Below are 27,944 nucleotides of genomic sequence, written 5' to 3'. Positions count from 1 at the left end.
TTGCCCTAAATAAATCTTTATTATCTGGCTGGTGTTGGTACACATGTCAGCGCGGGTGTAGAGATGTGACAGAGGGGCGAGCAGCGCTGAGCACGTGGGTGGCCTGAGCTGGAGAGGAGAGTGGGGGCGGTTGTCCCAGCTTGCTCCATTCACCTTGCACTGCCCTGGGACCCTTTGCTGCTACCCCCTCCCCAGCCCACAGGTGCCCCTAATGTGGAAGTGCCTCAGGTGCACGTGGAGGTGGGAAGCAGGGAGTTGGCATGGTTGTGGAGCTGTCCCCAGGGAGGTGACACCAAGCAGGGCCTGCAGTGGGCAGAAAGGCTTCCTTGCAGGGGGCCAAGGGAACCACTGACAGGTGCTGCCTGCAGGATGTACCATGACCCTCGTTGAACTGCACAGCCCTGCTCAGCCACAGACCCATGAGGGGGCCTGAGTCTGAGGGCACAGCTGTGCCCACGCCACCCCAGGGACACAGGGATGGTACCTGAAGGGCAAATAATTCCTGGAGAACAAATAACTTAAAAAAGGCTGGAGCACAGGGAGCAAGCCAAGGTGGGAGCATCCCCAGCAGTGCCCACCTGGCTCTGCCCACAGGGTCAGCCCACAGCTGGCTGAGGCAGAAGCAGCTCTGCCAATGCAGAGGTGTGGGGGTGCCCTGGTGGAAGAATTCTGTTGCCAGTGCCAGACCCATGGTCCCCCAGAGCCTCCCAGGCAAGCAGCTCCCTTGCCCGCAGGCAGCTCTGGGGTGAGGGCAGCAGTGGGGCTGCAAAGGGCAGGCTCTAGCACTCTTTCTGCCGCATGCGCAACTCGTGGCGACGCAGGTGGTTATAGAGGGACTGCACGTAGGTGAAGACGCACTTGGCGTCAGGCTTCTTCCCCATGATCATCATGTCTTCAACCTCCACCAGCGGCACGCAGTCCACCAGCGTCCTGCAGAGATGAAGCCTTCAGCATAGCCTCAAGCAGGCTGCCCCTTGTGGGGGCTGGGATGGGCACCCCACACTGCCCAGGGCCTGCTGGTGTGGGCACTGCTGCCCTCAGACCTGCTGAGCTCCTTTCACACACCACCCACCCCACCCTGGTACCCACAGTTCTGCTCCAGACACTGAGAAAAGCATGTGCTATCTGCCCTGGGAGGTGCCTGCCCCAGGGCACGGGTTGCCCAGTTGTTTGCACCCCTGGCTCCCCAGAGCCTCTCCATCCCACTTCTTGGTGCTGGCAGTCAACCCCTGCTAAAGCCGTGCCCACCCTCCTCCTCTTGCTCCTCCAGCTGATGCTGATGTCCTCTAGGGAGAGCCCAGCCTGGCTGCAGGTGTCTGCTGTGCCATTGCTCAAACCCTACTATTTCCCCTATAGTTCCCCTATTTTCCCTACTATTTCCGTATAGTTCAGGGAAAGCAGGGGGTGGATCTTGGTTATATGCTGCTCCTTACTCCTGCCTCAAGCCCTGGCACTGCTCTTTTGCTTTCCCCTAAGCCCTGGCAACCTGGCTCCCTCCTTTGCCCTGGACTGGAGCCCAGGGGCTACCTGCACCAGGCCCAGCACACCCTACTGCTGGAGTGGGCACTGCCCTGCTTCAGCTCACTCAGCCTGGCCTATCTCCTCCTCTCCCTGCTCCACCACAGTGCAGGGGTCCATGCAGGACCTGGCTCCAGGAGCTACCAGTCTTGTGGTGCCCTGGCAGATCAGCTGTGGTTGTGTCCCCATCCCCAAGGTAGCCTTGGGGCTCTGCCGCTGCCCTTTTTTAGGGGTGGCCCACTCTGCCTTGCCACCCATCCAGTTCCCTGGGCTATATCTCTGCCCAAGTTGGGGCTCCCTGGGCACTTGAAGGGACTGACAACACAATTAGGAGTCAGGATGGCAACCAGGAAAGGCATGGAGGGGATCTGGCCACCTCTTGTCCCCTCCTTTCTACAGGGAGAGAAGAGGTAGGGGGCACAGAAGCAACCCTACCACTGCTGCCAACCCTCCTGGCCCTGCCCAGGCCCTGCACCCCTACCAGGTACTGTTTCCCCTTCAGGCTGCTGCTGCTGCTGGAGCAAGGGCTGCACTGGCACTGGGGGTGGTGCTGACACAAACTGGCAGCCCCTGCTGCTGCCACAGCCAGTTCAGCTGCTTTGGCCAGGGCTGCTCAAGGTTCTGCCCCAAGACTCTGGGTGCAAAAGGAGGATCTCCCAAGGCAGGGCCCTGCCCCCAAAGACAGGGTACACAAGGAGGGTCTGAATCCTATGCTTGCCACCCACCACAACATCACCCTCAACCTCCAAGCCCTGTACCTCCTCTCTGCCCTCCTGCAGCAGCCCCACTGCACACATTTGCCCCCTAGAAGTGCTCCACCCCAAGGAGTGACCCCAGCCAGTGCCAGCCCCTGGGGAGCACCAGGGCCCAGGAGAGGCCCCCACCCTGGATCCCATGGCCCCAGCCATTGCATTAGGTCTCTGCTGCCTGCTCAGTGGGCTCCAAGCCCACAGCCTGGCTGGCACCAGCCCCACCTCATGATTTGGCCACTGTGTGGATGGGGGGGATGATGCTTGGGGCCTTGGGAAAGCCCTTGCCACTGCCAGCCTGGCTCAGGGGGTAGTGGTGGAGCAATGACAGTGCACGGAGAGTGACTGCCCTTATAAAGCCATTGTTTGGGCCCTGGTGTGCCAGCACTGTGCAGAGCTGGGGGAGCCACAGCTCTACCAGGATACCCTGACACAAACACTGCAGGACCTGAGCCTTGAGTCACACTTTCCAGGCTCCTGCTTCTGCCCATATATGAGCAGGCAGCCTCTTGGAGCTGGGCATGCGCCCTGGGGCAGGGGAATGAGGCAGCAAGTGGAAGCAGTGATGCTGCAGCATCCTGAGGGCCACCCACACTCAGACAGGACCATTCAGAACACCTTGAGCGGCATCCCCAGCAGCTGACCCTTCGATCACGTTCAGCCATGGGGACACGGCTCTGTTCTAACTACTACCCTCCCCATAGCTGGAGAGCAAAGAGCACTCCAGGGTGAAACAGTCCCCCCTGCCCAAACCCCCACAGGTACTATTCCAGAAGGCTGGAGCCCAGCCAGCTGTCTCTGCCAATGTCCTGCTGGGCCATGTCTGGCACCGCCAGGACTTGCCCCTCACCCATCAGCATCCCCCAGCTTCATCCACAGCCGAGGCAGTCAGATCCCTGCTGAGCCCTGGTGGTGGTGGGCACATGGGCAGGTACTTGGAGGGGAAGGTTCTCACCATCAGTCTTGGGGGAGCTGACAATGGGCTACGACTTTTTGGTTTTTACCAGCCCCTTCTGGACCAGGCAGCGATAGAATTCCTGAATGTATGTGTACACACACTTCCAATCTGGCTCGCGCATCCGGACCATGTCCTCCACGTCCAGCAACTGTGGACAGTCCGCGTGCTTCCTGGGTGCAGGGAGAGAGAGGGGCAAGCCAGTGACCGCAGCCCAGTCAGGGAGGGGAGGAAGAGAAAACAAGAGACACAGATCAGTGCAGTTCCCATCCCACTGGCAGCTGTTCCGCTCTGGCATGCTCTGGCGATGCATGATGCAGGGGCAGGAGGGCTCCAGGCACCCCATGCCAAGGCCATTCAGTGATACTGGGGGGCACAAGCAAGGGGGAGAGGGGCAGGTGAGTGGCGTGGAGAGGCGTGAAGTCCAGAGGGAAAGACAGATGAAGAGGAGGAGGAGTAGGAGGATGAGTGAGGTGTTCTGGTGCGCCAGGTGCTCGGGGTGCGGGTTCCAGAGTGGAGCGGCGCTCTATACAGCTCCTATATAGAACCGCTGGGAGGATGGCGGGGGGGCAAGCCCAGCCCTCCTGCCCAGCTCCACTTGGAACCGCGCGGCACAGCCCTGGTGCAGGAAGCTCGGGAAAGGACGCTCACAAGAGCTGGAGGAGGAGGAAGGACGAGAGGCCACCTGGCTTCCAGGCCGGAGAGATCGATGGCTCTCTCAAGTCCACGCACCAGTTTCCCAATTAAGGCAAAAAATCCATTAACAGGAGCACCAAGAGCCAGGCCCACAGCCCCCTTCTCGCTCCACCAAACAGCACCACGGCACCCTGGGAGCTTGTGGGAGTCCCCATTTCACCCTGCCACCTTGGACATCAGCAGGATGGGACCCCCACCCCCAGCCCTGCCCCCTGGCAGGGTGCTGGAGGAGAAGAGTGGGTGGGTGGGTGGGAGAGAGACAGAAGGAAGGAGAGAGGGCCTGTCTGCCAGCCCTCCAGCTGGGTGCACTCCCATCTCTCAGCACCCAGGAAAACCAGAAGCAAAAGGAGAAAGGAAGAGACTGGAGAAGGTGCAATGGTGTTTGAGCCCCTACAACTGTGAAAGGAGGAACCTGGCATAGGCCAACCCTGCTCCCCCCACAGACTGCAGTCCCACACCTGGTACCCCAGGATGGAAAGTACTGCCTGAAGCCAGGTGGGCTCATGGGGCTGCTGCTCTGTCTTTGGGTGCTCTGCCCCACATTCAGGAAACCAGACCCCCATACCCACCCTTCCCACACCAGACTGGGCTGCACTGGCCTCTTGTGACTCTGCCCATTCCAGCTGCTGTTTGCCCCCACAGCACCTAACCTTGTTGCATTGCATGGGGGGAGTGACACCTACAGGCACCCACCTCCAGCACCATCAACTCCACATATCCCCCCTCGCCCCAGCAGCGAGCAGGAGAGCCACCCCAAGCTGCTCCAAGCCATCTCAAGTCCCTGTAATGGCAAGAGAGGTACGTACTCTGCAGAAGAGAAGGCCACCTCGAAGTTTTGGCGGCGGTTCTGGGGTGTCAGCTTACTGTAGTCAAATGCATCAGGGAAGAAATTGTGGACCAAGGCACAGAAGGCCATGCCATCACTCCAGCTGGATGAGAAGTTCTGGATGTCCACATGCTGAGAAAGCAACAAAGTTACCAAGGGACAGAGTGACTGGCCTTGGGACAGGAAGAGGAGGTGGCACCCACCTCATAGCCCCGAGTCTTGGCTCTGCACCAGTCCAGCAACATCTGCTTGATACTGTTGGCGTTAGGCACGCCAAAGCTGGAGGAGCGCTGCACAGCGGTCTGTGATGCTGCAGGGTTTGAACTGTGGCAGGAGACATGGGGTGTTATCCATAGCTGCAGAGTTGTTATTTGTGCAGCAGTCACTGCCCTGGCCAGCCTGCCCCAGGCCCAGCCTCACCTTCCACCCTCCTTCTGCAGCTTCTCCATCATGGCCTTGCGTGCCTGTGAGGCTGATGTCTTGGGCAGGCTTTGAGCCTTCATCAGTTCCTTCTTCTTCTCTGCCTGACGCCGCTCCAGTGCGGCCAGGCTGCTCTGCCGAGACGCACTCTCATCTTCACGGTCAAAAATGCTGGGAGAGAGACAGGCAATGCTAAAGGGACTGTGGCAGTCCAGAGGAAGGCAAGCTGTGGTCTCAGCCCATGGCCAGCCCTGGAACTCTGGAGACCTCCATGTCCCTGGGATAGAAGAGAGGTGGTTTAAGGTCCTCAGCTGGCAGACCTATCTCTGTGCCCAAGGAAGGACTCATGAGAACCTCTGAACACAGTGGATGTACCTCAAGGACCAGGAGGCTTTGGAGTCACATTTGCATGGGGACACTGCAAGCTGGGCGGAGGGTTTGTGCAAGCAGGTAAGTGACAGGGACCATGTGGGGCTGTTTCCACAGGCACCTCTGCTCACCTGCCTGTCTTTTTGGATGAAGAGCTGTAGGATGATTTGGTTTGAACAAAAGTGCTGTTGCCATCTGCAGAGAGAAAGGAAGGAAAGAGGCCCTGGGCAGGAGCTGAGGGCAGCTGTGCCAGGAAGGCAGGACTCTGCCTGCATCAGGGCATTGACAGCTCAGCAACGATGCCCCAGGGTTGCACCCTGAGGATGCTATGGGGAAAGGGCAGGAAAAACTCTTACTGTCTGATCTCTTCACGTAACTTGACTCCATGGTTGTAGTACGGGAGGTCTTGGTGCCATCACCTGCAGGGACAAAGCAACGGGAACTGCTGGGCTGGGAGGAGCAGCACACACAGACACCTGCTGCTGCCAAGCATTCACACCCACTCACTGCAAGAGGGAGAAGTCCCAGGTGGTAGAGCCATGGGTGTGGCAGGCAGAGAGAGGACAGAGGGCATGTGCCCCCAGGCAGAGAACAAAGAGGCAAGTGCAAAGCAGCAGGGAGCTGGGGCATCCCTCAGTCCCTGCAGCCACTCAGCTTGAGCCATCCAGGGACTGGGAGAGCAGGGATATAGGAGACAAGACACAGGCCAAAGGTACAGATGAGGCCCTGCCATCCTGCCAGGGTTGGGGATTCAGAGGGAAGTCACCAGAACAAAACCCTTAATTATTCCCAAGCAGGCTCTGGGCAAGCCAGAGACTCAGCTCTGAAACACTGTCCTGCTCCCAAGACAGTCTAGCCAGACTCAGGACAGACAGTGAATGGCAAAGGAGCTGTGGTGGCGGAGCACTGGGAAGCATTCTGCAAGGCCCCCAAAGGGCTGGCACATCCCCTCCCGGCCCAGCCCATACTAGACTGGACGAGACGCTCAGTCTTGGTGACGGTGCTGCTTGCTGAGCCATCGGCTGACTGAGTGCTCTGTGTGGTGGTGGTCTCTGTGGCATGGCCAGCTCTTCCTGTCACAGATTGGCTCCTAGCCTCCTGCAGCCGCTGGTCCCGCTCCTTCTCCCGCTGGTCTGCAAACATGAGAGGGAGATGGCATCAGCAGGGAAGTGGGGTGGTGGGCATGGTTCCTGCCACACCAGGACTCCTGAAGCTGCTGCTGGCCCACAACTGGTTTGTGGGAAGGATGATGTCCTTGGCGTCGCAAAGCCAAGGGGGCAACAGAGGAACCAGCACACACTCTCCTACTGCTTCCCCGCGGCTGGGCAGCCACATTTCAGTGCCCTATATTGCCACCACCACCACCATTCTGACCCCAGCAGGGATCACCATCCCCGAGTACCTCGCTTGCGCTGCCGCAGTTCCCGCATGGCATTTCGAATCAGCCGTCGTTCCTCAAAGTCTGTCGTCCGATCCAACTACAGGAGGGGGAAGTCATCATTAGTCTTCTGCCATCAGCTTGAGGTCCCTTTACCTTCTTAAAGGAGCCCAAACCAGAGGAAGAAGTACCATCTTATCCAGAACATCCTCATCCTCAATCTTGCTCAGCTCCTCGACATTCAGCTTGCTCTTTCTCTCCACCTCCCTCACTTGCACCTTCTCCATGCCGTTGGGCAGCTCTGGTTCTTGCCTTGGTGCCTGCTGCTGCTCCGCCACCTCTGGCTCCATCTGCAAGGACATCACTATGCAGCTGAGCCCCCTGCCAGCTTGGCCATGCCCCCACCTCTTCTCAGGGTCCAGTCCCTCATCACCCTGACACCTGCCCACTGCTACAGGCAGTGAGAAGTCTAGACAGGATGTGCCACATGGGGCCTAAGCGCTCTCAGCTGGTCGGTGCTGCAAGCATCTGCAGTGCCCAAGGCAGGTAGGGGGACATGACAATCTGCAGCACTCCATGCCCCAGGAAGGCCCAGCAGTCCCTCTCTTCCTTGCAGTCTGGCTACCATAGTATCTCCAAATCCTTCCTGCTCCCTGGCAGGAGGTGGCTGGGTCCCCCAGAAGGCAGGAGTTGTCCACGGCTCTGGGTTGAGCAGTGGGTGTTACCCAGCAGTGGGCAAGGTGCTGGCAAGGCCAGTGCACACCATTAGCAGCACAGGGATTTCCATGGAATTAAGGGACTTAGTGTAGAGAAGAGCTTGTGCAGGAGGTCAAGAGCTTTCCTCTGCATCCCTGCCAAGATCTAGGCCAGTTCAGCCCCTGTCCAAGCATAGCCAGGACGCCAAGTCCCTTTCAGCACAACCCCCCAGCAATGCATAGCAGGCAGTGGGCCAGGCCCAGAATAGGGCACAGGGCACCAGAGATGACAGAGTGGGGCCAGAGCAGCCAGGCACACACCTGGCCCCATCCTGCATCCTGTGAACTGGTAAACTGATCCATGGCAAAGCCATCAGCCGGAGCTGACACTGGCCACATGTGCCCATGCCACCACCTGTGCCTGGTGCTGTGGTGGGGGCAAGACTGCTGCCTGTGGCCTCCCACCTGGCACCCTGGGAATGCGAAACAGGTGGGTGCACAGCCCAACCACAGTGAGCCCAAGGAGCGGCAGATCCCCATGGTGCCGTGTCCCCGTGCACTGCTGCCACAGTCACACCTTGTGCCAGGGCTACAGATACCCACAAGAGCCCTGGGGGCTGGTAACCACCTCCCTTCCCCCTGTCATGGGGCAGAGCTGCCCACACTCACGCTGCTGTTGCTTCGGGAGAGATGCAGGGTCGATTGCTGGCGCGTACTGGAGAAAGTGGGTGGATGTGCCACAGGGCCACTGGGCTCCTCAGTGCCCTCAAAGTGAGCGCAAGGGTCCTGTGCTTCCAGAAAGAGGGTGCTGATGTCCTCCCCGGGGGGCACCTGCAGCCCTGGTGCCAGCAGATCAAGGCGGCGGCCCAGGCGCCCCAGCTCTGCCCGCAACTCCAGGTGCTCCTGTTCCAGTGTCTGCAGTGCTTGTGCCAGTGCCTGCACTTGCTGCAGAGCCCGCTCCAGTTGCCCCTCTGCTGCCCCCCGGAATGCCACCAGCTCCTGCCGCAGCTCTGCCAGCTCAGCCACCCCAGCCTGCACCAGCCCCTCCAAGCTGAGCCCCGGCATGGTGGCGGTGCAGGCGCTGCGGCGAGCCCCGCTCAGCTGTCCTGCTGCCCTTTATAGGGGCCCAGGCACCCCCCCAGCTGGAGGCTGGCCCACTCCCTGCCTGTGGGCTATTCTGGTCCCAGCAGCCGGGGGTCCCGTGCAGGGGTGCTGAGCCAGGCGCCACACTTGGCAGCACATCCGGCTGTGGGACCAGGTGGCTCAGCAAGGGGAGCCCTGCAAGTGGCCCCCCCACCCCTGGAGGCTTCCAGGCCAGATATCAGCCTCGGGGCTGTGGGACAAAGTGGTGACCACGGCAGTGCTGGGTGAATGAAAAAGCCAGCCACTGCTCTGTTCTTCTGTCTAAGCGCCTTCCCACTCTGGGCCAGCATCACCCACAGCACAACATCTCCAGCCCCAGGCTGGCATTGGTGCAAGGGCCTTGGTCACAGCATGGATTTTAGGTCTTCATATGCCTGTGCTCCCCAGTGCCTGCCCCAGGGGGAGCAGGTGCCTGCACAGATACAGGCAGTACCCCACCAACGAGAAGACATGCCACCATGGCTACTGCCCCGAGGTCCCTATAGCCTGCTGGTCCTCCAACCAAGCCCTACATGGCAGGGCTGCCACCACCACTGCCTCATCCTCCTCCTCCTCGCTGCCCACTGGGAGCATACCTGGAGGCTGCATCTCCTGCCACGCAGCTGATGGGTCTCAGGCCCCCCACCTCACCGGACAGACCCACTAATACCTTAATGAGAGCTGACAAGTGCTTGGGCCAAGCATGCCCGTTAGGGAAGTCACCCCACTGCAGCCAGCTGCCCACAGGCAGGACCTGCTGGCAGGTGTGGGCAGCACCTGTGGGCACTGCTTGCCTCATGGTGGCAAGGGCTGGGCTGAGGATGGGGTGAAGCCAGTGGTACCACAGTCACCAGTATGCCCCAGGTCACGGGTGGTACCACAGCCACTGGCAGTGACACAGGCCACACACAGCGCTGTTCCTGCAGAGGCAGCCAGGCGTGCGCAGGGCCATGAGTGAAACAGAGCCACGTTTGACATCCTGGCTCCTGCCAAGGCGGCACACGGGCGCCTTGCATTACCCTAGATGGGCAGGAGCAGATTAAAGCACTTGAAGGGCTGTCTCCTGTGTGCACCCAGCCCCAGGATGGCCACAGCCTGCTCTCCCCGCAAAGACACTGCAGAGGGGTTGTTTTTTCAGTTTTTTTTTCTCCAGTTGCACCCAAGAATCCTTCCTCAACAGGCTGGGGCTTTGAGAACTCTCCACTCAGGATGGCACAGCAGAAACATGAAAGACTCCAACCCACAGCTCCAGGGGTAGCCCCCCTCCAAGGCAGGCTCCCCAGACACATGACCAAGGTTCATCCCCACGAGGAAAAACAGAGGGGTGGTTGGCAATGGGTTTTTCCCTGAGCTGCTGCCACCCTTAAAGGTGTTTAAAACAAAGTGAGACCCACAAAAGATTCGTTGTCCCCCTCTGCCCACCTCCCCAAGTGTCTGAGTACATGGTGGCACAGTCCACAGAGCAGGGGGCTCATTTGGGGGTGTGCAACCACACACAAAGTCCAGGGTCTCTTGATGAAAAAAACCCTATCAAAACAAAAGCACCAACCAAAACCAGACAGAAGCTCTGGAGCATGCTGCCTACACTAACTTCTGGGTCACTGGTCCCCATCCCAAGCCCTGGAGCTGCCAGGCAATGACCAGGTGGGGCACAGCCCTACAGACCCCCGGGGCTCTCACCTTGGTGACATTGCTGCTGACACTGCTGATGTTGCAGATGCTGCTGACGCTGCTCGGGATGGTGGTGATACGGATGGGAGTGCTCCGCAGATCCAGAGTCACCTCTGCAAGGGGAGCAAGAGGCATGTGAGGTCTGATCCAGCTCACAGGCTCAACGCCACAGGTGGGGAGTGGCTCTGGCTGGACTATATGCCTGCCCCACACATCCTGCCCAGGCAGTGAGCACTGAGCTCTGGCACAGGGAAAGTGCTTTCGGGGAAAGCAAGAGATGGGGCAGTCAAGACCCCTCTCTGCCCTGGCTTCTCATCCTCCCCAAGGAAGGGTGCTTTCTGCAGTGTTTCAGCTGGAGCCAAGACCCCCCGGTGAGAGGATGGCCACAGGAGCCATCCTGAGCCAGCTACATCTGCGGGCAAGCAGGGTTGGGGCAGGGCTGGAACAGACACGGTGCAGCAGTGGGATGGAAGAGAGCAGGATGGCGTGGGCTCCCCTGAACCAGCAGGTCAGTGGGGAGAGGATGGGGTAGGGCTGCAGGGGTAGGGCAGGGATTGGGGAATGAGCCCAAACATAAACATGGTAAGACAGTGGGGCTACGGACAGGCTGCAGGGCCGGATGGTCTCCCCGAACTGAGATGCTCCAAGCACAATGAGAGTGCATGCCAAAGGATGAGGGCTACCAGGCATGCTTTGTTCTTCTGGAAGCACTTAAATGCCCCTGCTGCCAATCAGCACCCACCTGGCCTGGCTCAGCCTGCCTGCCTCCCCCTGCCCATTTGTGCCCACCAAATGTCAGTGTCCGATGGCCCACTGGACCCACCTGCTCCACTGCCCAGCTGTGCACACTGCCATATTAGGAGCACAGTCCTGTAGTGCTTACAGCCCGCTGGATGTCCATTTCCCTGTGGTGCCCACCTTCCACAGAGATCTGCACCTTTTCCAATCCCACCTCCCTGCATGACACCCAAGTCCATCACCCCTACAGTGTCAAGCCTCATGACAGATGCCATCTGCCCACTGGAGCTGTCCTGCACACCCCGTACCCCGTCAGTGCCCACCTGCCCGCTGGCTGCCGGGGGCGGCCGTGATGCGGGGTGCCAGGGGCTGCACGCGCCCATCCTTGATCTCGATGGTGAAGAAGGTCTTCATGGCGTCGAGGCGGGAGCCGGCGGGGCGCGGGGCCGGGTGCTGAGCTGCGCTGCCGCTGCCCCGCGCGTTTTGAGCGGGCGCCGGCGGGGCCGTGCGGGGCCCCCGCTGGGCGGCCCCGGGCCCGGCCCGCCCCCCCGCGCCGCCCGCCCCCGCCGGCCCGAACCGCTGTGCGCGCTCCCGCACCGAGCCGGCGGCGGGGGAAGGTGGGGGTCCCGCGGGGCGCGGCTCTGCGGGGAAGGGCGCGGGGTCACCGGACTGAGGCCGCCCGCGCGTGTCCCCGCCGGGGCTTCGCCCCGCGCCGTGCATGCAGCGCCCTGCGGTGCCCCCTGCGATACACGCTGCCCCCCATCCTGGGGTGCCCCCTGCCATGCATGCTGGCCCCGCCCCGGGATGCCGCACTGTGCATGCAGCCCCCCCCCCAGGCTGCCCACAGGACGCACAATGCCCCCGGAGCGCCTGCCCACGCATGCAATCCCTCACGTGCTCACGGGAGGTACTGCTGTCCCCCAGAGATCCCATGATACAGCCAGCATTTCCCAGGGTGGCTGCAGCCTCTCAAAGTCTCTGCTCCCTCCCCCCACTGGTGCCGGACGCTTGTGCACATGGATAGGAGGGAGGGAGGGAGGGATTCTGGGCAGGAAGCAAAAGGGCAGGTGGGCAGCCAGCAGCATGCTGCGGCATCCTGGCACTGCAGAACTCGACACCTGCCCAGGCTCCACCGGGGACATCCGGCCACCGGGAAGCAGAGAATGGAGGCAGCCACCACTAGGATCTTACCCGTGGGGCTAGCCAGGCAAAGGGAGGAGGGCACCAGCTCCCACCGGTGAGTATTCAGGCGAGCCGGGGTTCCCATGACCTCCTGGGTGGGCACTGATGCTTGGAAAGAGACAGGCCAGGGAAGGAATGAATAAAGGGGGCAGAGGGTGAGCACGGCACAGGTGCTGCTGGCATCCCCCCACCCCAGCACAGCACCCTGCAGTCTCCCTCCCTTTCACTCCACACTCCCCAAAGCTTAGTGCCAAAATCCATCAGCACTTGTGGGCTGCCCTGCACCCCAGGCACAGGCTCCATCCTGCAATGCAAAACCACACAGCAGAAGGAAGGCTCTGTGCCCAGCAGAGCAGTAGGGGTCCCTGGGATCTGTGTTGGAAAGGTTGGGATCAAACCTGTCCTCACCAGGCCCTGGCATACCATCACCTCTGGAGAGACATTGAAGGGACCAGATGGCTCAGCCTTCAAAGGTGCAGGCAGAGCTCTGCCCTTGGGTTGGGTCATTGATGCCCATGGAGGGGGGACGGGGCTCAGCTTCTCCTCAGAATCCAGGTTTGAGCCTCCAGTGAGGCAAGGGTGGGGGGTCGGGTACACTTGCCTCTACCCCAGGGCTGTGCCTTGCTGCAACCCATCACCCCTAGTATCTTCCCAGGGCTTCTTCCTTCCCAGGAGCCAGCAGCCTCCAGGGGCTCCTCAGAAGGACAGCAACCTCCGCCTGTCAGGGGAGCACCCCTGACCCTGGAAGCAGAGCTGCTTTTTGGTTTTTCCCCCACTTCCTCTTGGCACAGCCATGGGGATAGTTTTCCCAGCAGTAGGAAGAGGGCAACTGCTGGACACTGGAATCCCTCAGGGCTGTGGGGAGGCCCTGCAGGGTGATGGGCCCAGGGTAGGGGTGGTCAGAGCCAGCCGTGCACAGCTCCCAGCCTTATTGGGACAAAGAATGCAAAAGGCCAGGGTTTGCTACTGGCACAGATTCCCTTTCATGGCCCTGCAGTAACCCGGCCAGAGTGGGAGCCCCAGTAAACAGCCCGCCTGGCACCCAGCTCCCTGGCTGGGGTGGGCATTGCCACCACTTGGCTAGGCAGCAATCGGCCCCCAGCTAAGGGCAGCCTCTGGCCTGGCTGTGTCCTGCACTCACAATCCTGGCCCAGCACACGTGGGCTGGAGTCATGTCCCCAGGGCTGCCTGGGATGTACATGCTGCAGGACAGGGGAGCGGGGGGGCCTTGGGGTGGCACTGCCCAGCTGGCAGGCGGCCACAGCTCTCATGTCACCCCCCTCAAGGCTACACTTACCCACTGATGGCCTCTCATGTCTCCCACCTGGCCCCGGCACCTGGCAGTGTACCCCAACATGAAGCTGTGGGAGTAGAGGGGCAGAGTACTCAGCTGAGGGTTACATGCAGTCCCCCCATCAAGCTGGCTTCACCCACAGACTGCCAGCCCTGGGCAGGGAGGGCAGCGGTAGCTGCCACCAGTTTTGTACCTGACTGCCAGCACTGGGCTGGCCCAGGATGAGTCGCTCCCCTCTGGGGCTTTGCGCCACACTGGGCTCTGGGGCGCTGGCAGGGCTGTCCAGGTTCCCTTCCTTCCAGGCTGCCTGGGGCTGACCCTTCTGCAGGTCCTCACCACCATCCTTAGGCTCTGGATGGGGCTCTGGGGCTGGCTGCAGCTCCAGGAGCACAAGGGTCTCTGAAACCACAGCTGTGGGTGAGAAGAGACTCTGCTCAGGTAGCCTGCCAATGCATCCTGCAGCCCCTCCAGGCACCCAGCTGCCCTGCCCACCATTGTGAGATAGTATGCCCTCCATCGTCCTGCAGCCAGCCAGGCACAGCTCTGGCCCCAGGCACACAACCCTGACAGGATTTTGCCATGGGTATTTATGGGGACTCACCCTGAGCACCACGTTTCTGGGGGTCTCTCGCTTGCTGGCTGCACAGCTCCTGCATCCCAGCTGGGACATGCTCCTGCTCCACCACATCCTCTTGCTTGCAGGCCTGGGGGGAGTAGAACCAGCCCCGCTCCAGTCTCCCACTGGGCCACCATGGCCGTGGCCCATTCCAGGCAGGGACACACAGGCTGTGGACTCTTCGCATGCTATCCAGGTCCCTGCCTGCATGCTGCTGGGAATTGACAAGCCAGTCCCTGCACAGGGGTCACAACAAGAGGCTCACAGGGGGACAAGTGTCCCCACACCCTGGGCAGGGAGAGAGACAGTGTCTAGTGAAGGGGGACCCCAAACCTGCCCCATGCCTCCAGCCCAGGCACTCCAGGGTTCCGTGATGTAGGGAATATCCAGGTTTACATTGTCCCGTCCCTGTCCGTAGCACCTGCAGCTCTGCTTGGCAAATGATGAAATATTCCGAACATGGGACCACACACAGGTGACGGATCTGTCTGTGACATAAGTCTGAGCAGGGCTAGGGTGTCCTGGTGTCAGCTAGGGAACAAGGTGCCAGTCCTGGCTGTGCCTCTAGCAGCACCATGACTCTATGGCAGGGGGAGATTAAGAGGGGCCCATACCCTGAGGGGGCACAGGAGAGCCGGGCCCCAAACTCAGGAATGGAAATGGCCAGATCAAAATCAGCCAGCAGAACAGCCCTCTCAGCTGCTCAGTGATGTCCCAGCCCAGCCAGGCTTGGGGACAGCATGCCAGCACATCCAGATGAGGAGGCAGACAGTGCTGAAAGGTGGCACAAGGCTACATCCCTTTGGAAGTCTCTTGCTACAGCCCTGGGGCAGGCGGAGGAAGAAGCAGGGCTGGATAGAGGCAAATGGGAGAACCCACACCTTCTTACCTGGCTGCGGGTACACCCATTGCTTCTCCTCTTCTCACCCCCACCCTCAAAGGGCAACCCCACAGGGCTGGATGCAGAGATCGCCTACCACCACAGAGTCTCTGCAGCGTCATCCCTGCTGCACTGAAAACCCCAGTTTATTCCTTGTAGCTCTGCCTACCAGTTTATCCCTCCCCCATCCAGAAAGCTCCCAGCAGCTTCAGTCCAGAATGAGCCCTGGCCCCTCAAAGGCTGGCAGGAACAGCCATCATGAGAAGGGGGACAGGGAACTGAGGTTTCTACCCACACAGGAGAACTGCTGCAGGAGAGATGAACAGCTGTTGCCTCCAAAGAGCCCCATCCCCACGAACTGGAGCAGAGATGGGTGCACCACACGCACCAAGGGGCCCCCAGATCCCCACCAGGTAGCATCCTTGGGATAAGCCCAAGGGTAACCCTGGCCTGAAGACCCAGCCCCAGCTCACCACTGCTGGGGTCATGCAGGCACAGCCCAGCTGTGTTTGCCCTGTCCCCAAAGACCCCAGTCCCACCTGCCTCAATCCCTTCAGGCAGGCAACCACAGCTTGCCCAGGGCTCTGTGCTCCAGGCAAGCTGGCACAGGAATCCCAGTAAAAGGTGAAAAGGTGCAAACTCTAAAAAAGATGAAACCTTGAACAGTCCCACCCCCTGCAGTGCTGTACACACTCACCGCTGAGCCTTTGGGCTGCTGGGCAGGGGCCTGCTTCACAACCTCCCTGTATCCACTCTCCTCTGGCCCAGCCAGTGCTGGCTCTTCATCGTCCTGGTGGCTGCTCTCCCCGCTCCTGTCTGTGCCTGGAGGCTTGGTGCTACCCTCACCACAGCTTTCTTCACTCCCAGTAAGGGCTGGTGTTTCAGCATTGTCCCTCTGGAAAATTTTTATTTCCCCAGGCACAGTGGGGGGCTTGCTGCCATCCTTTCGGCTGCTCTGCACATTCCCAGCCAGGGTCGCAGCTGGGTGGGAGCAAAAATGGTGCTCAGGAAGGAGCTGCCCACATCTCACACTTTCCAGGGCTTCCCCCTCAGAACATAGGAATGGTGCCTCACCTTCAATCTCCTCAGCCCGCAGCTTACGGATGGCAGCTCGGATCAGCTTGCGTTCCTCATACTCACCCGCTGACCGCAGCTGCAAGAGGGAGGGACCCAGGAAAGCCCCAGCACAGGGTGACCCATGGTCAGCCCCAGCACAAGTTCCATCCCAGCAAACAGGCTGCCCCGGCACACAGTCACTTACCAGTTTTGTCAGTTCCTCCACGCTGGTGACAGCTTCGAGCTGCTCAGACAAGGCAGCGAGGGCTGCCTTCTGCTCCTCTTCCCGGTGCCGGGACCTGAGCAGGGTGGGAGGGGTGGCCATTTGGGAGCTGTCACGGGCACTTATAAGCAAAGTCCCCTTGTGGGCAGCTGGCAGATCCAGGCAACAGGCCCTACCATGTGCCAAGCTGCTCTGTGCATGCTGCTCCCACCCTCATGTTCACTCAAATCTATCCCAGCCACAGTGGGGCCAGCTACCGCAGCCCCCATCTCCTAGGGCAGAGGCAGGAATGACTCCAGCTCACAACAGGACTCACTGTGGCCAATTCTCCTTGTTGTCCTGTCGATGGCTGCTGCGTTCTGGACGGAAGCGCTTGGATGCCAATGTCTCCTCGTCCCGCTCCAACTCCTGCCGCTGTAGCTCCCGGATAGCCGAGCGGATGCGGCGCCGCTCAGCCAGGTCCAGTGTGGCCTCCAGCTGGGTGCACAGGGCAGGGCTCAACACTGGCTCTGGTCACTGAGTCCCCATCTCGGTCCTGGTGCCACCCTCTCCCACACTGCCATGAGTTGCTCACACTCTGGACAAAGGCACTGTCTGTGTGTGGCACCCACGTGCCCAGTGCATGCTGCCTGGCACTGCCAGGCCCTGCAGGAAGTGGGCACGGCCCCCCTGGGACAGGATGCTGGGACCAGCCATAGTGAGGAGGGGCTGTCATGGTGGCAATGAAACCTCCGGGCATGTAAAGGTCAAAGAGACAAGCATGGGAAATGAACACCCACCAGTGGTCCTGCTGCCTGCAAGGGTTGGTGCCCTGCAGCTCTGCCCCTCCCAGTACCACCAGCTCTAGAATGAGTCCTCCTACTCACGCCAGCCCCTCCAGCAACGAAGGAACAGAAGAGCCCATTCTCTTCTCATCCTATGTTTCCCAGGAGGTGCTGGTTGAAAGGACCTCAGCATCCCACCAAGGAGTCATCTTGTCCACCCTGCAGCCCTCCCCACCCTCATTCACTGCTAGCAGAAGGCAGGTGGCTCTTGGAACCAAATCCATGAGTGGGATCTGTTCTAAATCCAAGTCCAACCCTTTATGTGTGAGAAGCACAGCCACAACTCCTCCACAAATGCCCTCATGAACTTGTCACAGGCACTCCAGGTGCTCCTCACTCCACCTAAGGCCAGCACCTGGCATGGACATGCAGAGCTGTTCTCCCTCTTCCGGATCAGGTCACATCCCAGCCCCACTACCAGCTCCAGTTTTTCCAGAATGCTATGAACACACTTCCTGATGTTCAAGGGGCAGAAGACAGCCAGATCTGCAGTGAAAGCCCAGTCAGAGCAGGCATGGTCCCACTATCCTCACACTATCCTGCTGTAGGACATCAACACTGCCCTGACATCAGGAACCTGGGAGGTGATTTCCCATGGAGCTCGTTAAAAATAAACCCAGTGACCAACAGCAACTGCTGGCAGCATCAAGCCCCATCTGGGAGAAGCCATGGCTGTGCCACAGCACAAGCACATCAGTCCCTTCCCTTCCTATCCCATGGGCCACTGACAGGCCACCCACCTAGGCTCTCTGAGTTCTGCTGCAGCAGGGATCCAGGGTTAGTCCCTTGACTGGACCTGAATTGAGCCACACTGGGGGACCCACACCACTACCTGTATGCAGACTTCTCTGCAGAGAAGCTATCTCTCTGGAGAAGCTATTGCCCTCTGCCCTCTCTGCTTGCAGTTTGCTGACATGGGAGGGTATTCCCAACTTAGGGAAGCCAGCAAGCACAGAGCAGGCACAGAGATGCCATGTGCCACCCCAGCAGCAGCCAAAACTGCTGTCCTCCAACACTTGACAGCCACAAAGCCCAATAGGGAGCATTATCCTTCCCCAGCTGGGAAGATACCAGTGGCCAGGACTACCAACCCCTAGGGTGTGCAAACTCTAAAAATACACACAAGCTCTGGGTGAGCTGCCTGGAGCCAGGGTGCTCTTTCCTTCCCACCCCAGCAGCCCCTACCATGCTAGCAGGCAGTACCATCCCTTCCAGCATCCTGGCTAGACCTGAGGCCTGCAGCCCACTCTGGGCTTTTATCCAGAGCAGGCACCTCTGCCACCATAAGGCCAGGGAAGCAGCTGGGAAGAGCAGGAGCCATGGCACCGCCAGAGCAGTGGAGAGTGTTGGAGAGAAAACCAGCCCCTCCATCCTCATGGACCTCTCATTTCCTGTCTGCCCTAGATGGCTGCTGGCATGCCAAGGATGCCACTACAGTGGGGACAACTACCACCAGGACAATGGCATGGTCCAGCAGCAATGGCAGCCAGCCAGGAAGCCTGGCTCACTGCAAACAGGGCATCATCAGTGAGCTGGGAAGTGGTGGAATTTGGTTCAGCTCAAAATGAGGGGCTGGAGGCAGAGCTTTGCGGTAAGGACAGCTCTCCCTGCAGCCATCCAAAGGCTGAGGACAGGAAAACAGTCCTGAACTACATATTGGGTGGCCAAGGCCTTGGCCCTTCCCTAAGTAAGCTGCTGGCAGTGAATGGCTTGGCCCCAGCAGCTGGGGCAGTGGGGGAGGTGGGGGGAGAGAGAAGAGGCATCTGCACAGCAGCTGTAAAAGTAGTGAGTGCCAGGAAAGGAGGACACAATGGGACACCAGCCCTGCAGACCCTGGTGCAGGAAACATGCTGGCACTGGCGTGTTGTGTGGCACCCACCTGCCACCTCTGGGGTCTGTCCTACCCAGGAGGCTTCAGCTGGGACCTGACATGCACCCAGGTCCTGGAAGGCTTCTCCCCAGAGGAGAAATGGCAGGGCAGAAGAAAATGCCTTATTCCAAGCCCACGTCAGCAGGGAGCTGGGATGAGGCAAATGCGCAGCTTTGGAAGCTCCGTAGCCAGTAGCATGGGAAAGCATGACGGAAACCACAACAGCTGCAAAGGACCAAGCACTCAACCCTGCCAGCACAGGAAGGCTCAGGGATCAGTACATGCCGGGGCCCCATGGGCCCTGCCCAGCTGCCAGCAAATTAATGGTTCCAAGCAAACACCCTCCTCAGCACACAGAGGGCCTTTGTGAAGAGGCACTGACACAGCACCCATAGGCTGCTTCCCCACTGGTGCCAAACACAGCAGTGCTCAGACCCCTAGTGCAGTGGGCAGCTCCTCCAGGAGGGCTGCAATTAGCCTGGCATCCATCCGGCTCTTTGGAGTGCTGCAGCACACAGCAATTTGGAGGCTGGAGCCTGGCCACAGGGAAACTGCTTTGGGACATCAGATGAGCCTGGCACATTGAGCACCTCCTACAGCCCAAAGCTTCATTGTCACCTTCGGAAAGAGCCATGGGGAGCATGGCTGCCTGCCGGGCAGAGGAAAGCAGGAAGGACACTGGATGACAGGGATATGGCAGGGATGCAGTGCTTCCGAGGGCCATTGAAGATTTGCCAAAGGCTACTGGGTATAAGAAGAAGGGGATCTCATGGCAGCAACTTTCCTAGCTCAGGCCTGCCCTGACTCTGTCTCCAAAGGTATTTACATCCTCCTTAGTTAACCAGACTAAGAGTTGGAGGGGCTGGGGGAGGGAAGCATTCCCCAGCCCAAAGCTGGCAGACCACAGCCTGGAGCTCAGTACAGCTGTGAGCACTCAAACAATCTCTTGCTTCTGGACATCCACCTAAGGGCCACACTGCAGTAGCACCCACCCCATCCCCCACAGCTCTCTCCTCCACCTTCTCCAAGCCCTTGGTCACCTTTATGCTGCACCATTGGTTCATCACAACAGGCCTCCCTGGGACTGGGATACCAGTGAGTAGCTGGGGAGGGAATATGGATGCCTATGGCAGAAGTTGCAGGGCAGAGGCTTCCTGGCAGCTCCCAGCCCAGCCAGCACAGGAGTGAGGGGGATGCAGGGACCTCCTCAAGTCCCCCAGCCTCCTTCTTTCAGTTTCCCTGGGGACATCAGATGCTGCTGCCTAGGTGTCACTTGAGAGAAATGAGGAGAAGCAAGGCAGAGTGGAGGGCTGGGGAGAGCAGAGAAAGAGGGAGGAAGCAGTGGGAGAGACAGTTTTCCCTTATATGGACTAATCCTCTTCCAGCTGACTGGAGCCAAAAACCTAACCAGAAGAAAAATAATTCCTTCCCTGCCTCATGTCAGCTCAGATGAGGCTTCCTCCAGCCTGTGCCACACAGCACAGGGGAATGTGGGTCACAAGCACAGTGCTCTGGGGAGGAGAAGCCTCAGCATGTCATCGAAAAAGCAGCCATAGAAGCAGTGCTTGCTGCAGGATGAGATCCACCTCCCTGGGCTGGCCAGGCACCAGGAACCCACTGCTCCTGGGGCTCCATCCCAGATCAGAGACCTCGGCTGGGACATGGCAGAGCTGGAGCACTGGCAAGATGGGAAGACACCCTGACCACCCAACCCCATGCCTCTGGATGGATGGTCCATTGGCCCTGACATCACCCCACGAGAAGCAAGTGGGCTCCTCAGCTCGAACCAAGGGCAGTGTCACTCAGAGCTGGCTGAGGGCTACAGGACAGAAAGCTCAGCCGGGGGCAGCTCTCGTGCGGAGGCACTGCACAGCCCTCACTTCCCGCCGGCATCCCGACTCTTTCCTGTTCCAGCAGACCTGTCTTCCCGGCTGACTCAGCTTCCTGCTGTGACTACTCCCCGCTGGCCCGGGCCACCCCGGCTTAATCCCCGGCGCAGCCAGCACAGCCCTAGTCCCGGCCCGGGGGTTCCTGGGGTTGCCCAAAGCCGGGCATTTGTAGGGACTTCCCAGGACACCAGACCCGGCTGAGTATCCTGAGTCCCGTCTTCGGGACACGCAGGCCCTCGTCTTCCAGAGCCCACCGGCCGCGGCAGCGCACGACTGCAGCTCTCGCTTCTGGGACTGCTCCGGTCGGTGCCCCAGAAGCCGCCGCGCAGGAGGGGATGGGATGCAAAGCCATTCAGGCAGAGCCCGGGAAGTGCGCCTGGCACTGCGCCAGCCCCCGGCAGCGCGGGAGCCCGCAACGGGAGAGCGGGGAACTGTGCCAGCATCGGGGAACTATTCCCCGGGATCCGCCGGCCGAGAAGATGGAGCCGCGACAGGCAGTACGGCCAGGCGAGGTTGCGAGCAAAGGGCCAAAAGTGGCCAGAGCAGCGGGGCCAGAGCCTTCGGAATCACCAGAGCTCGTCTGGAGCTCATCCCGACCCAGAGCCCAACCCGGGCCAGCGCGGGTCCCTCCAGGTGCTGCCGCCTGGGACCAGCGCTGGGTCTCCAGCGCTACATCCGCTCCCAGACATGGCTCTGGAATCCCTCGGCCGAGCAACAGACCCGAGGCCCGCCCGGTCCCATTCTGCCCGCGCCTGGGACAACAGCCCCCGGCCCGAGGGGGTTCAAGGAGCCGAGACACCTCCAGGCACGATCCACCCCCGGAACCGCCGCGGGCGCGCGCCGTACTCCGAGACCCGCAGCAGCCTGGGGACTCACCAGCTTCCGCAGTGCTCCCTCGTCCATCCCGAGGAGACTCTCCTGAGACATCCTGCGTGTTGGGCCCGCACTGCTGCGGCCGGGACTCGGTGGCGGCCGAGACAACAAAGCGCGGCCGGGGCGGTGCGGCCCTGCGCTGGGTTCGACTGCGTTCCCGCCCCGCCCCGCTCCCCCCCTTCCCCGGCTCCGCTCCGCTCCCGTTCGTGCTCCCAATAGCGCCAACAGCAGAGCCACCGCTTCCCACCGCCCTGCCGCTTCCCATCGCCCCGCCTCGCCCCGCGCCGCCAGCCCGGCCCGGCGCCGCCCCGCCGGACCTGTGGGTCCTGTACCCGGTGCCCAGCCCTGTCCCGGCACCGTGCACCAGCAGTCGTGCCGTGCCGTGCCGCTCCGGACTCACTCCTGTCCCGGATCCCACGCCGCTGCCGTGTGGCGGAACTTGGGCCTGGCCCCCTTGGGGTTGCACCCCAGGGCGTATCGCTGCCCGCAGAGTGTCCCCGAGCCCTGCCGGGCTGTGGGGACTCCCCACCCGCAGGAGCTGCTGCGCCCCTCGGCTTGCGGGATGCGGGGCCACCAGCATCTCCTGCCTAGAGGCCCTCCCCATCGGGCCTGGGGGGTCACACCGTGGGATGCCCCTGCATGATCTGGGGAGCTGTTTGAGCTGCTCCCTGACACCGCTGCAGGATTAATGCCCAGGGCACCCCCAAAAACTTGCGAGGGCTCCCTGAGGATGTGTTTTGCTCCCCACATGATCCTATTGCTTGCTCCAACTCAAAAGCTGCTTGTCTTTACATCCTGTTCCAGGTCCTAGAAGGCAGTGCTGGGACAGCCAAGCCCTGGTGTCTTACTGTCGAGAGGTTCCCCTGGAGACCCCAAGCTCCTTACCTGCAGTTGAAGTGCAGACCTGCTCTGTAGAGGACAAACATGTTGAAGCTCAATCCTGTTTCTGGGCAAAGGCCAGAAGTATTCCCTGGAGAGGACTAAGTACCTGACATAACCCAGAGGTGCTGTGGGCTCTGCAAAGCAGGCAGCTGCCATCTGACTCCAGCTTGTAGGTGAGGGGGAGAGGTGCTGCTCCCTGCCTTGTCCAGCAACCCGGAAACCAAGGGGCTTCTCCAGAGAAGGTTATAGATATTAAATTCACTGCTTTTCTGGGAGTTCCCAGTGATCTGGGAAGATGGATGGGATGGAGCAGGACCATGGCATCATCTGACACAGGGAAGAACCCATCATGGTAGGCCAGAAAGGTGGGGTATGGTAGAGATGCCTAGAAGGTCCAGCAGTTTCCATACTGGGAGTGTTGGTTCAGATGTCTCACTTCAGGCCTGTTTGCCAGGGTGGGTCTCCAGCTGCACTGGCATTCCAGAGCCCTCTGCTGCCCTAGATTCCTCAGCAGCTCTCCAGTCTCCAGGCCTGAGCAGCACTGGGCTCCACTGGAGCATGACAGCCCCTGCCCAAGCAACTACACTAAAGCCGACCCCTCCAATCACTGTGCCATCTAACATATCACTCTCTGCCAGTCTCAGCAGCATCATCATCTTCACTTGCTGGATGATCCCTGCCATATCTGTCACAGAGCCGCCACACAGGGGCCTGGGGTCTGCTGTGCCCTCCATCTCTGCTGTCACACAGCCCCTCAGGAACCAAGCACCAGCACACTCAGGGGTCTGCATCACTTGCAGCTCTGCTGTCACGTGGGAGCAGGCCCTGCCACATATCCAGCTCCTGGCCTTCAGGCAGCACAGCTGGTAGCAGCTCTTCTGCCCTTGCAGTATGGGGGGCACCCTACTGCCAACCTTAAGCTATTGAAGTTACATCAGGTTTCTTCCCCAGCCCCTCTGCCAGCAGCAGCACTGGGCAGGGCAAGGGATACAGATGTGGGGCTGGCAGCACGGATGGGAACCTCCCTTCCCTGTGTATGCTGGCATTTCCAGATGGATCTGTGCATGGTCTTCCCATATGGAGCACCTGGAAGCAGAAGCATGCTGAGCTTTGTGGATAAAGTAGCCTTGGATGCTCAGCTCTCAGCATGTGCAGCGGCACTTATCCTGCCTGTGCTCCTACAGGTCTGCACCACTTCTGGTTCCATCCCCCCAGGTAGTGATCCTGTCACATCCTCACTGACCCACTGCCACATACCCAGGATCACCACCCACTACACAGCATATGAAGGGCTCCCCAGGGCTGAGGTGGACATGCAGCCAGCCAAGCACAGACTCCAAGCAGACCTCCTTATTCCATGAAGTGGAGCAAGGAAATATTTACAAACCCCTTGGAGAGCCCAGGGCTTGTTGTGGTGCACCAGTTTAGTTGTTCTCTTGCACTGGGTGATTGGGAATTTGCACAGAATAGTCTTATATTGCACTGTATAGCTTATGTTATATCATATGGTTTGTTACCCCCTTTCCCCATCACATGGTCTTTCCCTCACCTGTCCCGGTACCACCTGGTGCTCTCTCCCCTGGGTTACCCCTCCCCTCGCCACTCCTCACTGGTGTCCCATTGGCTGTGCACCTCTCCCTCTGTCCCCATCCCGGGGGTATAAAAGCTCCCTGCCGCCTGGGAATGCTCTCTTTTTCTCCCATGGGTTTGTCCACCTGATGTGTGCCTTGGAATAAAGGACAAGGTTTCCCACATGGAGGAGAGTGCTTCTCTAATCTTTTACCTTTGTCTATGAAGTGTCGTGTGGGTAAGGGTCTATAGCTAGCCGGAGTGGACCCCAACAGCCCAGGCAACACGATTCTTCAAGGGCTCCAGCTCCAAGCCTGGCTCTGGGAGGGCTGTGGGGAGGCTACCCTGTGCATTGGCGCAGGGCAGGTGAGGGAGTGATCTCACCAGTTTTCAGCAATCACAGTATGCTGTTGTGTGTTCTGTGCTGACAAAGGTGATCATATTACCCAGTAGATGGGATGAACCTGCATCAGGGGGCAGAGGCCTGGGTGGGTGCACAGATCCTGGGGGCTCCCTCTGCCAGGGGATAAGTGCCGCAAAGGGAGGAGGGGCAAGAATCCTTTGGGTTCCCTTTGGGGATGCTAAACATAATGTTAAGTAGCAGTGACGGAATTTTATTGTGCAAGCACACGTCTGGAACAGGTCTGGGCACCTGCCTGATTCACGGATGGGATAATGCAGACAAGGGTAGGGATGTGACTAGTGCCAGGCAGGGAGAATTCAATCAGTTCAATTCAATTCAATCTCATTTGGGGCATAGCCCTTCCTCTGGGCCCAGGAGCACAGTGTGGGGCCAGCATTACCCTGCTGTTCTGGCAGCAAAGACCCTCAGGCAGTGCAGGGCTACACAGGCGGCAGTGGGCAGAGGAGGGTCTTGGAATCCATCACTTCTTCTTCCTCCTGAAGCTTTCCTGGTTTCATACCTCCTCTCCTGGGAACTTCTGACATGCACAGACCTTTGTCCATCCCAGTGTCCACACACCCAATATTTTGTTACTGTTCCCAAAATCACAAATTGGCTTGACCTGGCTGGCCTCAGTCCCAGAGGAAGCCAGGGAAGGGAGACCTGTCACCCCAGGTGTATGTTTGGGCCAGGCACCCACTCCTAACTGACCAAAGCAGCAGGATGAGCTAAGCGAGGGGGGGGGGGGGGTAGGGAGGAGCAGGAAAAAGGGGAGGAGAAGGGTAGTTCTTGGCTCCACTGTACTGTGCTGTTTGCCCATGGTATGCACATGTGAACCCTGATGCTGCTACTCCTTTGTATGCTGACAACAGGGCAGGTCCCACAGGGCACCATGCTATTATCAACAGTGACATCATGGTGGTTGAGTTTTGGAGCTCTCAGACCTACTTCTCAGGGCCTCCCATGGCAGAGTACTCCATGGTTCCCAGCTCCTCGTGGCAGGAGAGAAAATCCTCCATCTGCCTGGGCTGCAGGAGAAGCTGGGCTCTCCCTGCCTCCTCTTCCTCGTCTCACTCCTGAGAATTGCAGCCTTGGGTGTGATGATGTGACAAGATCCTCCTTGACAGTAATTCCCTGGGAACTATGCAGCTTGTTTAATTCAGAGGCTGGCACGAAGAGAGGCCAGAGCAGCAGGACCTGGGGTGGATGTAGTGCTGTACCCTCTGAGAGACGGCAGAACCTGGGTATGGGCACACCTCAGAGATGGGTCAGGGTAAGGGATGGGTTAAGGGCTGCCCTTGGGTGTGGATGGAGGCTGGGCAGCACAGAGTGGCCAGGGTGATGCACAGGAATGTGTCTTGGGACACATAGTGCAGCTGGAGAGCAGCATCAGCAGAAGGGCAGCAGTATGGAAGCTCTGCAGCAGCCAGACCAGCCACAGGGACCACCTGCCTGCACAGAACTGGTGCCACTTGCTTAGGACAGGATACTCATGCCTAAACATATCCCCATTTCTCAGGAATGATTCATATCCTGCTGGGAGCCAGGGCAGGATCAGGTGTAATGGATCCCTCACATCCTGCTGCTGGCAGGGGCAATGGGCAGCCTCCTACCTGCCTGGAGGTGCTGCTTCATCTGGGATAGGAAGGAGCCATGTGACAAGGAAGGCCCCACTTTTGGGGTGCTACATTGCTGCCACATACAGAGGGCTCCAGTTGTCCCACTTGGCTGGCTGGTATGGGCACCAGCATGCAGAAAGCACACACCACTTCCCTATGAACTAGAAGCAATTTGCCCCAGGTGTGGGTCTCAGGGGCTGGATCTCTGTTGTGCCTCTACCTGCATAGAGGAAGAGAACGGGCAGGTCTATCTGTCTATCTGCAGGCTCTTGTCTGTTGCTTGTGCTGGTATAGGAGTAATGCTGGTGAGTCCTCGGGGGCTCAGCCTGCTCAGGACACGCACCTGCACTCCTGGTGGAGCCACTCCAGAGGGTAGATCCACACACAAGGTGCTGGGTTAGCACCCTTCCTGTCCATGCCCACCCCAGTCCAGCTCAATTTGTGCTGTGGGGGTTGCAGCACTGGAGCACTGAGCTCCTGCCTTGGCTTGTAGGAGTTAAAGTGTGACTCCATTTCCTTCCAGTGACCTTTGGCCCCTGTCCTGAACAGAATCCCCCAAGGATCCTGTGAAGCGAGCACAGTCTGTCCCATTCCCTGCCCTGCCACAGGAGCCAGTGGGTCTATCCTTCAGCACCACATCTGCCACAGGAGCCTGGATCTGCTTCTGCTGCAGTGCCTCTGACACAGCCTGCTCCTAGCAGGGCACCTCTTGGCCATAAGTCTACCTTGCCCTGTGCCCCAGGAAGGAGGGGAGAGGGAAACACTCAGTACCCAGCACTGCAGGAGCCCAGGAGCCCAGGGCACTGCACAGCACCCCACAGTGCAGCATGCAGCCACAAGCCATATCCACCAGAAGGAGAGGGAGCCCACAGGCAGAGGCAGCCATGGAACTAGCATCTGCTCAGGACACAACTCCCCAGGCTGCAGCCTGTTCCCTGGTAGTGGGCCCAGATGACTGGAGTGCTTGAAAACAGGGCCTTGGTGTTAGCATCTCCAGCAACCACAGGGCTGCCAGCCTGCAAAGAAGAGTGGGAACCTCCCTTCCCTGCTGTATGCTGGCATTTCCAGATGGATCTGTGCATGGCAACATGTGTACCCAGGCTGAGCGCATGGTCCCTGTCCTGTTGCACAGCCGGTGCTGCCAGGGCCTGCAGAGGTGCTCTGTGGCATCTGAACTTCCCACAGAGCTGTGAGCCTGCTTAGATGGCACTGGTAGGCTGCAGAGTTTTCCCTCCAGCCTGCCCAGACCTTCAAATCCCCCTTGTCTGACTGTTCTTCCTCCAAGGGGTTGTATTCCTCCTGTCATGCTGATCCACAGGACTCTCATCCTGCTTTTCTCTGTGCCTTCAGCAGTGGTAAGAAACAGGGTCCCAGGGGGACTTTAGCCCCTGGTCACATCAGAAACTCCACCTGAAGCTGGAGAGAAGTATCTTTCTCTCCAGAATCTGTGCTATCAGAACCGAGGGAGGCTCCAGCTCAGCTGCAGCTCTGGGATCTCACATGAAGCCCTGGCCATGTGTTACACTGAGGGAGGCTGCTTCAGTATTTCGACAGACAAGGCATTCCTGAGAGGTGACCTGACAGCAATCTTCCATCCTGCCTTTCCAATTTCTCTGTCATACTGAAT

At 59.6% G+C, this 27,944-nt stretch overlaps 1 protein-coding gene across 4 annotated transcripts; it reads right to left on the bottom strand.

Annotated features, from left to right (window-relative positions):
* On the bottom strand, positions 1–22,218 carry SMTN (smoothelin). Of its 4 annotated transcripts, XM_064392069.1 has the most exons (22): positions 21,848–22,207; positions 16,705–16,865; positions 16,371–16,464; positions 16,184–16,262; positions 15,807–16,090; positions 14,215–14,317; positions 13,807–14,024; positions 13,617–13,680; positions 12,329–12,427; positions 11,461–11,778; positions 10,409–10,512; positions 8,276–8,392; positions 7,103–7,261; positions 6,936–7,011; positions 6,502–6,666; positions 5,890–5,952; positions 5,665–5,728; positions 5,165–5,335; positions 4,948–5,068; positions 4,725–4,876; positions 3,223–3,395; positions 1–930 (listed from the first exon to the last, which is right to left on the bottom strand). In XM_064392069.1, exons 1-21 carry the CDS (start codon positions 21,896–21,898, stop codon positions 3,251–3,253), a joined length of 2,808 nt encoding a protein of 935 aa, XP_064248139.1. In that variant the 5' UTR covers positions 21,899–22,207; the 3' UTR covers positions 1–930; positions 3,223–3,250. The 4 variants fall into 4 exon arrangements, with proteins under 4 accessions (XP_064248139.1, XP_064248140.1, XP_064248138.1 ...); XM_064392070.1 differs by lacking the exon at positions 3,223–3,395 and having other exon boundaries at positions 13,807–14,012; positions 21,848–22,218; XM_064392068.1 differs by lacking the exon at positions 3,223–3,395 and having other exon boundaries at positions 21,848–22,213.
* Positions 22,219–27,944: the final 5,726 nt, after the last annotated feature.

The sequence above is a fragment of the Passer domesticus genome, chromosome 17 (genome assembly GCF_036417665.1).
Source record: "Passer domesticus isolate bPasDom1 chromosome 17, bPasDom1.hap1, whole genome shotgun sequence".
NCBI classification, from domain to species: Eukaryota; Metazoa; Chordata; class Aves; order Passeriformes; family Passeridae; genus Passer; species Passer domesticus.
Note: the sequence above shows the minus strand (reverse complement) of the source record. Positions and strands in the feature narration are given on the sequence as shown.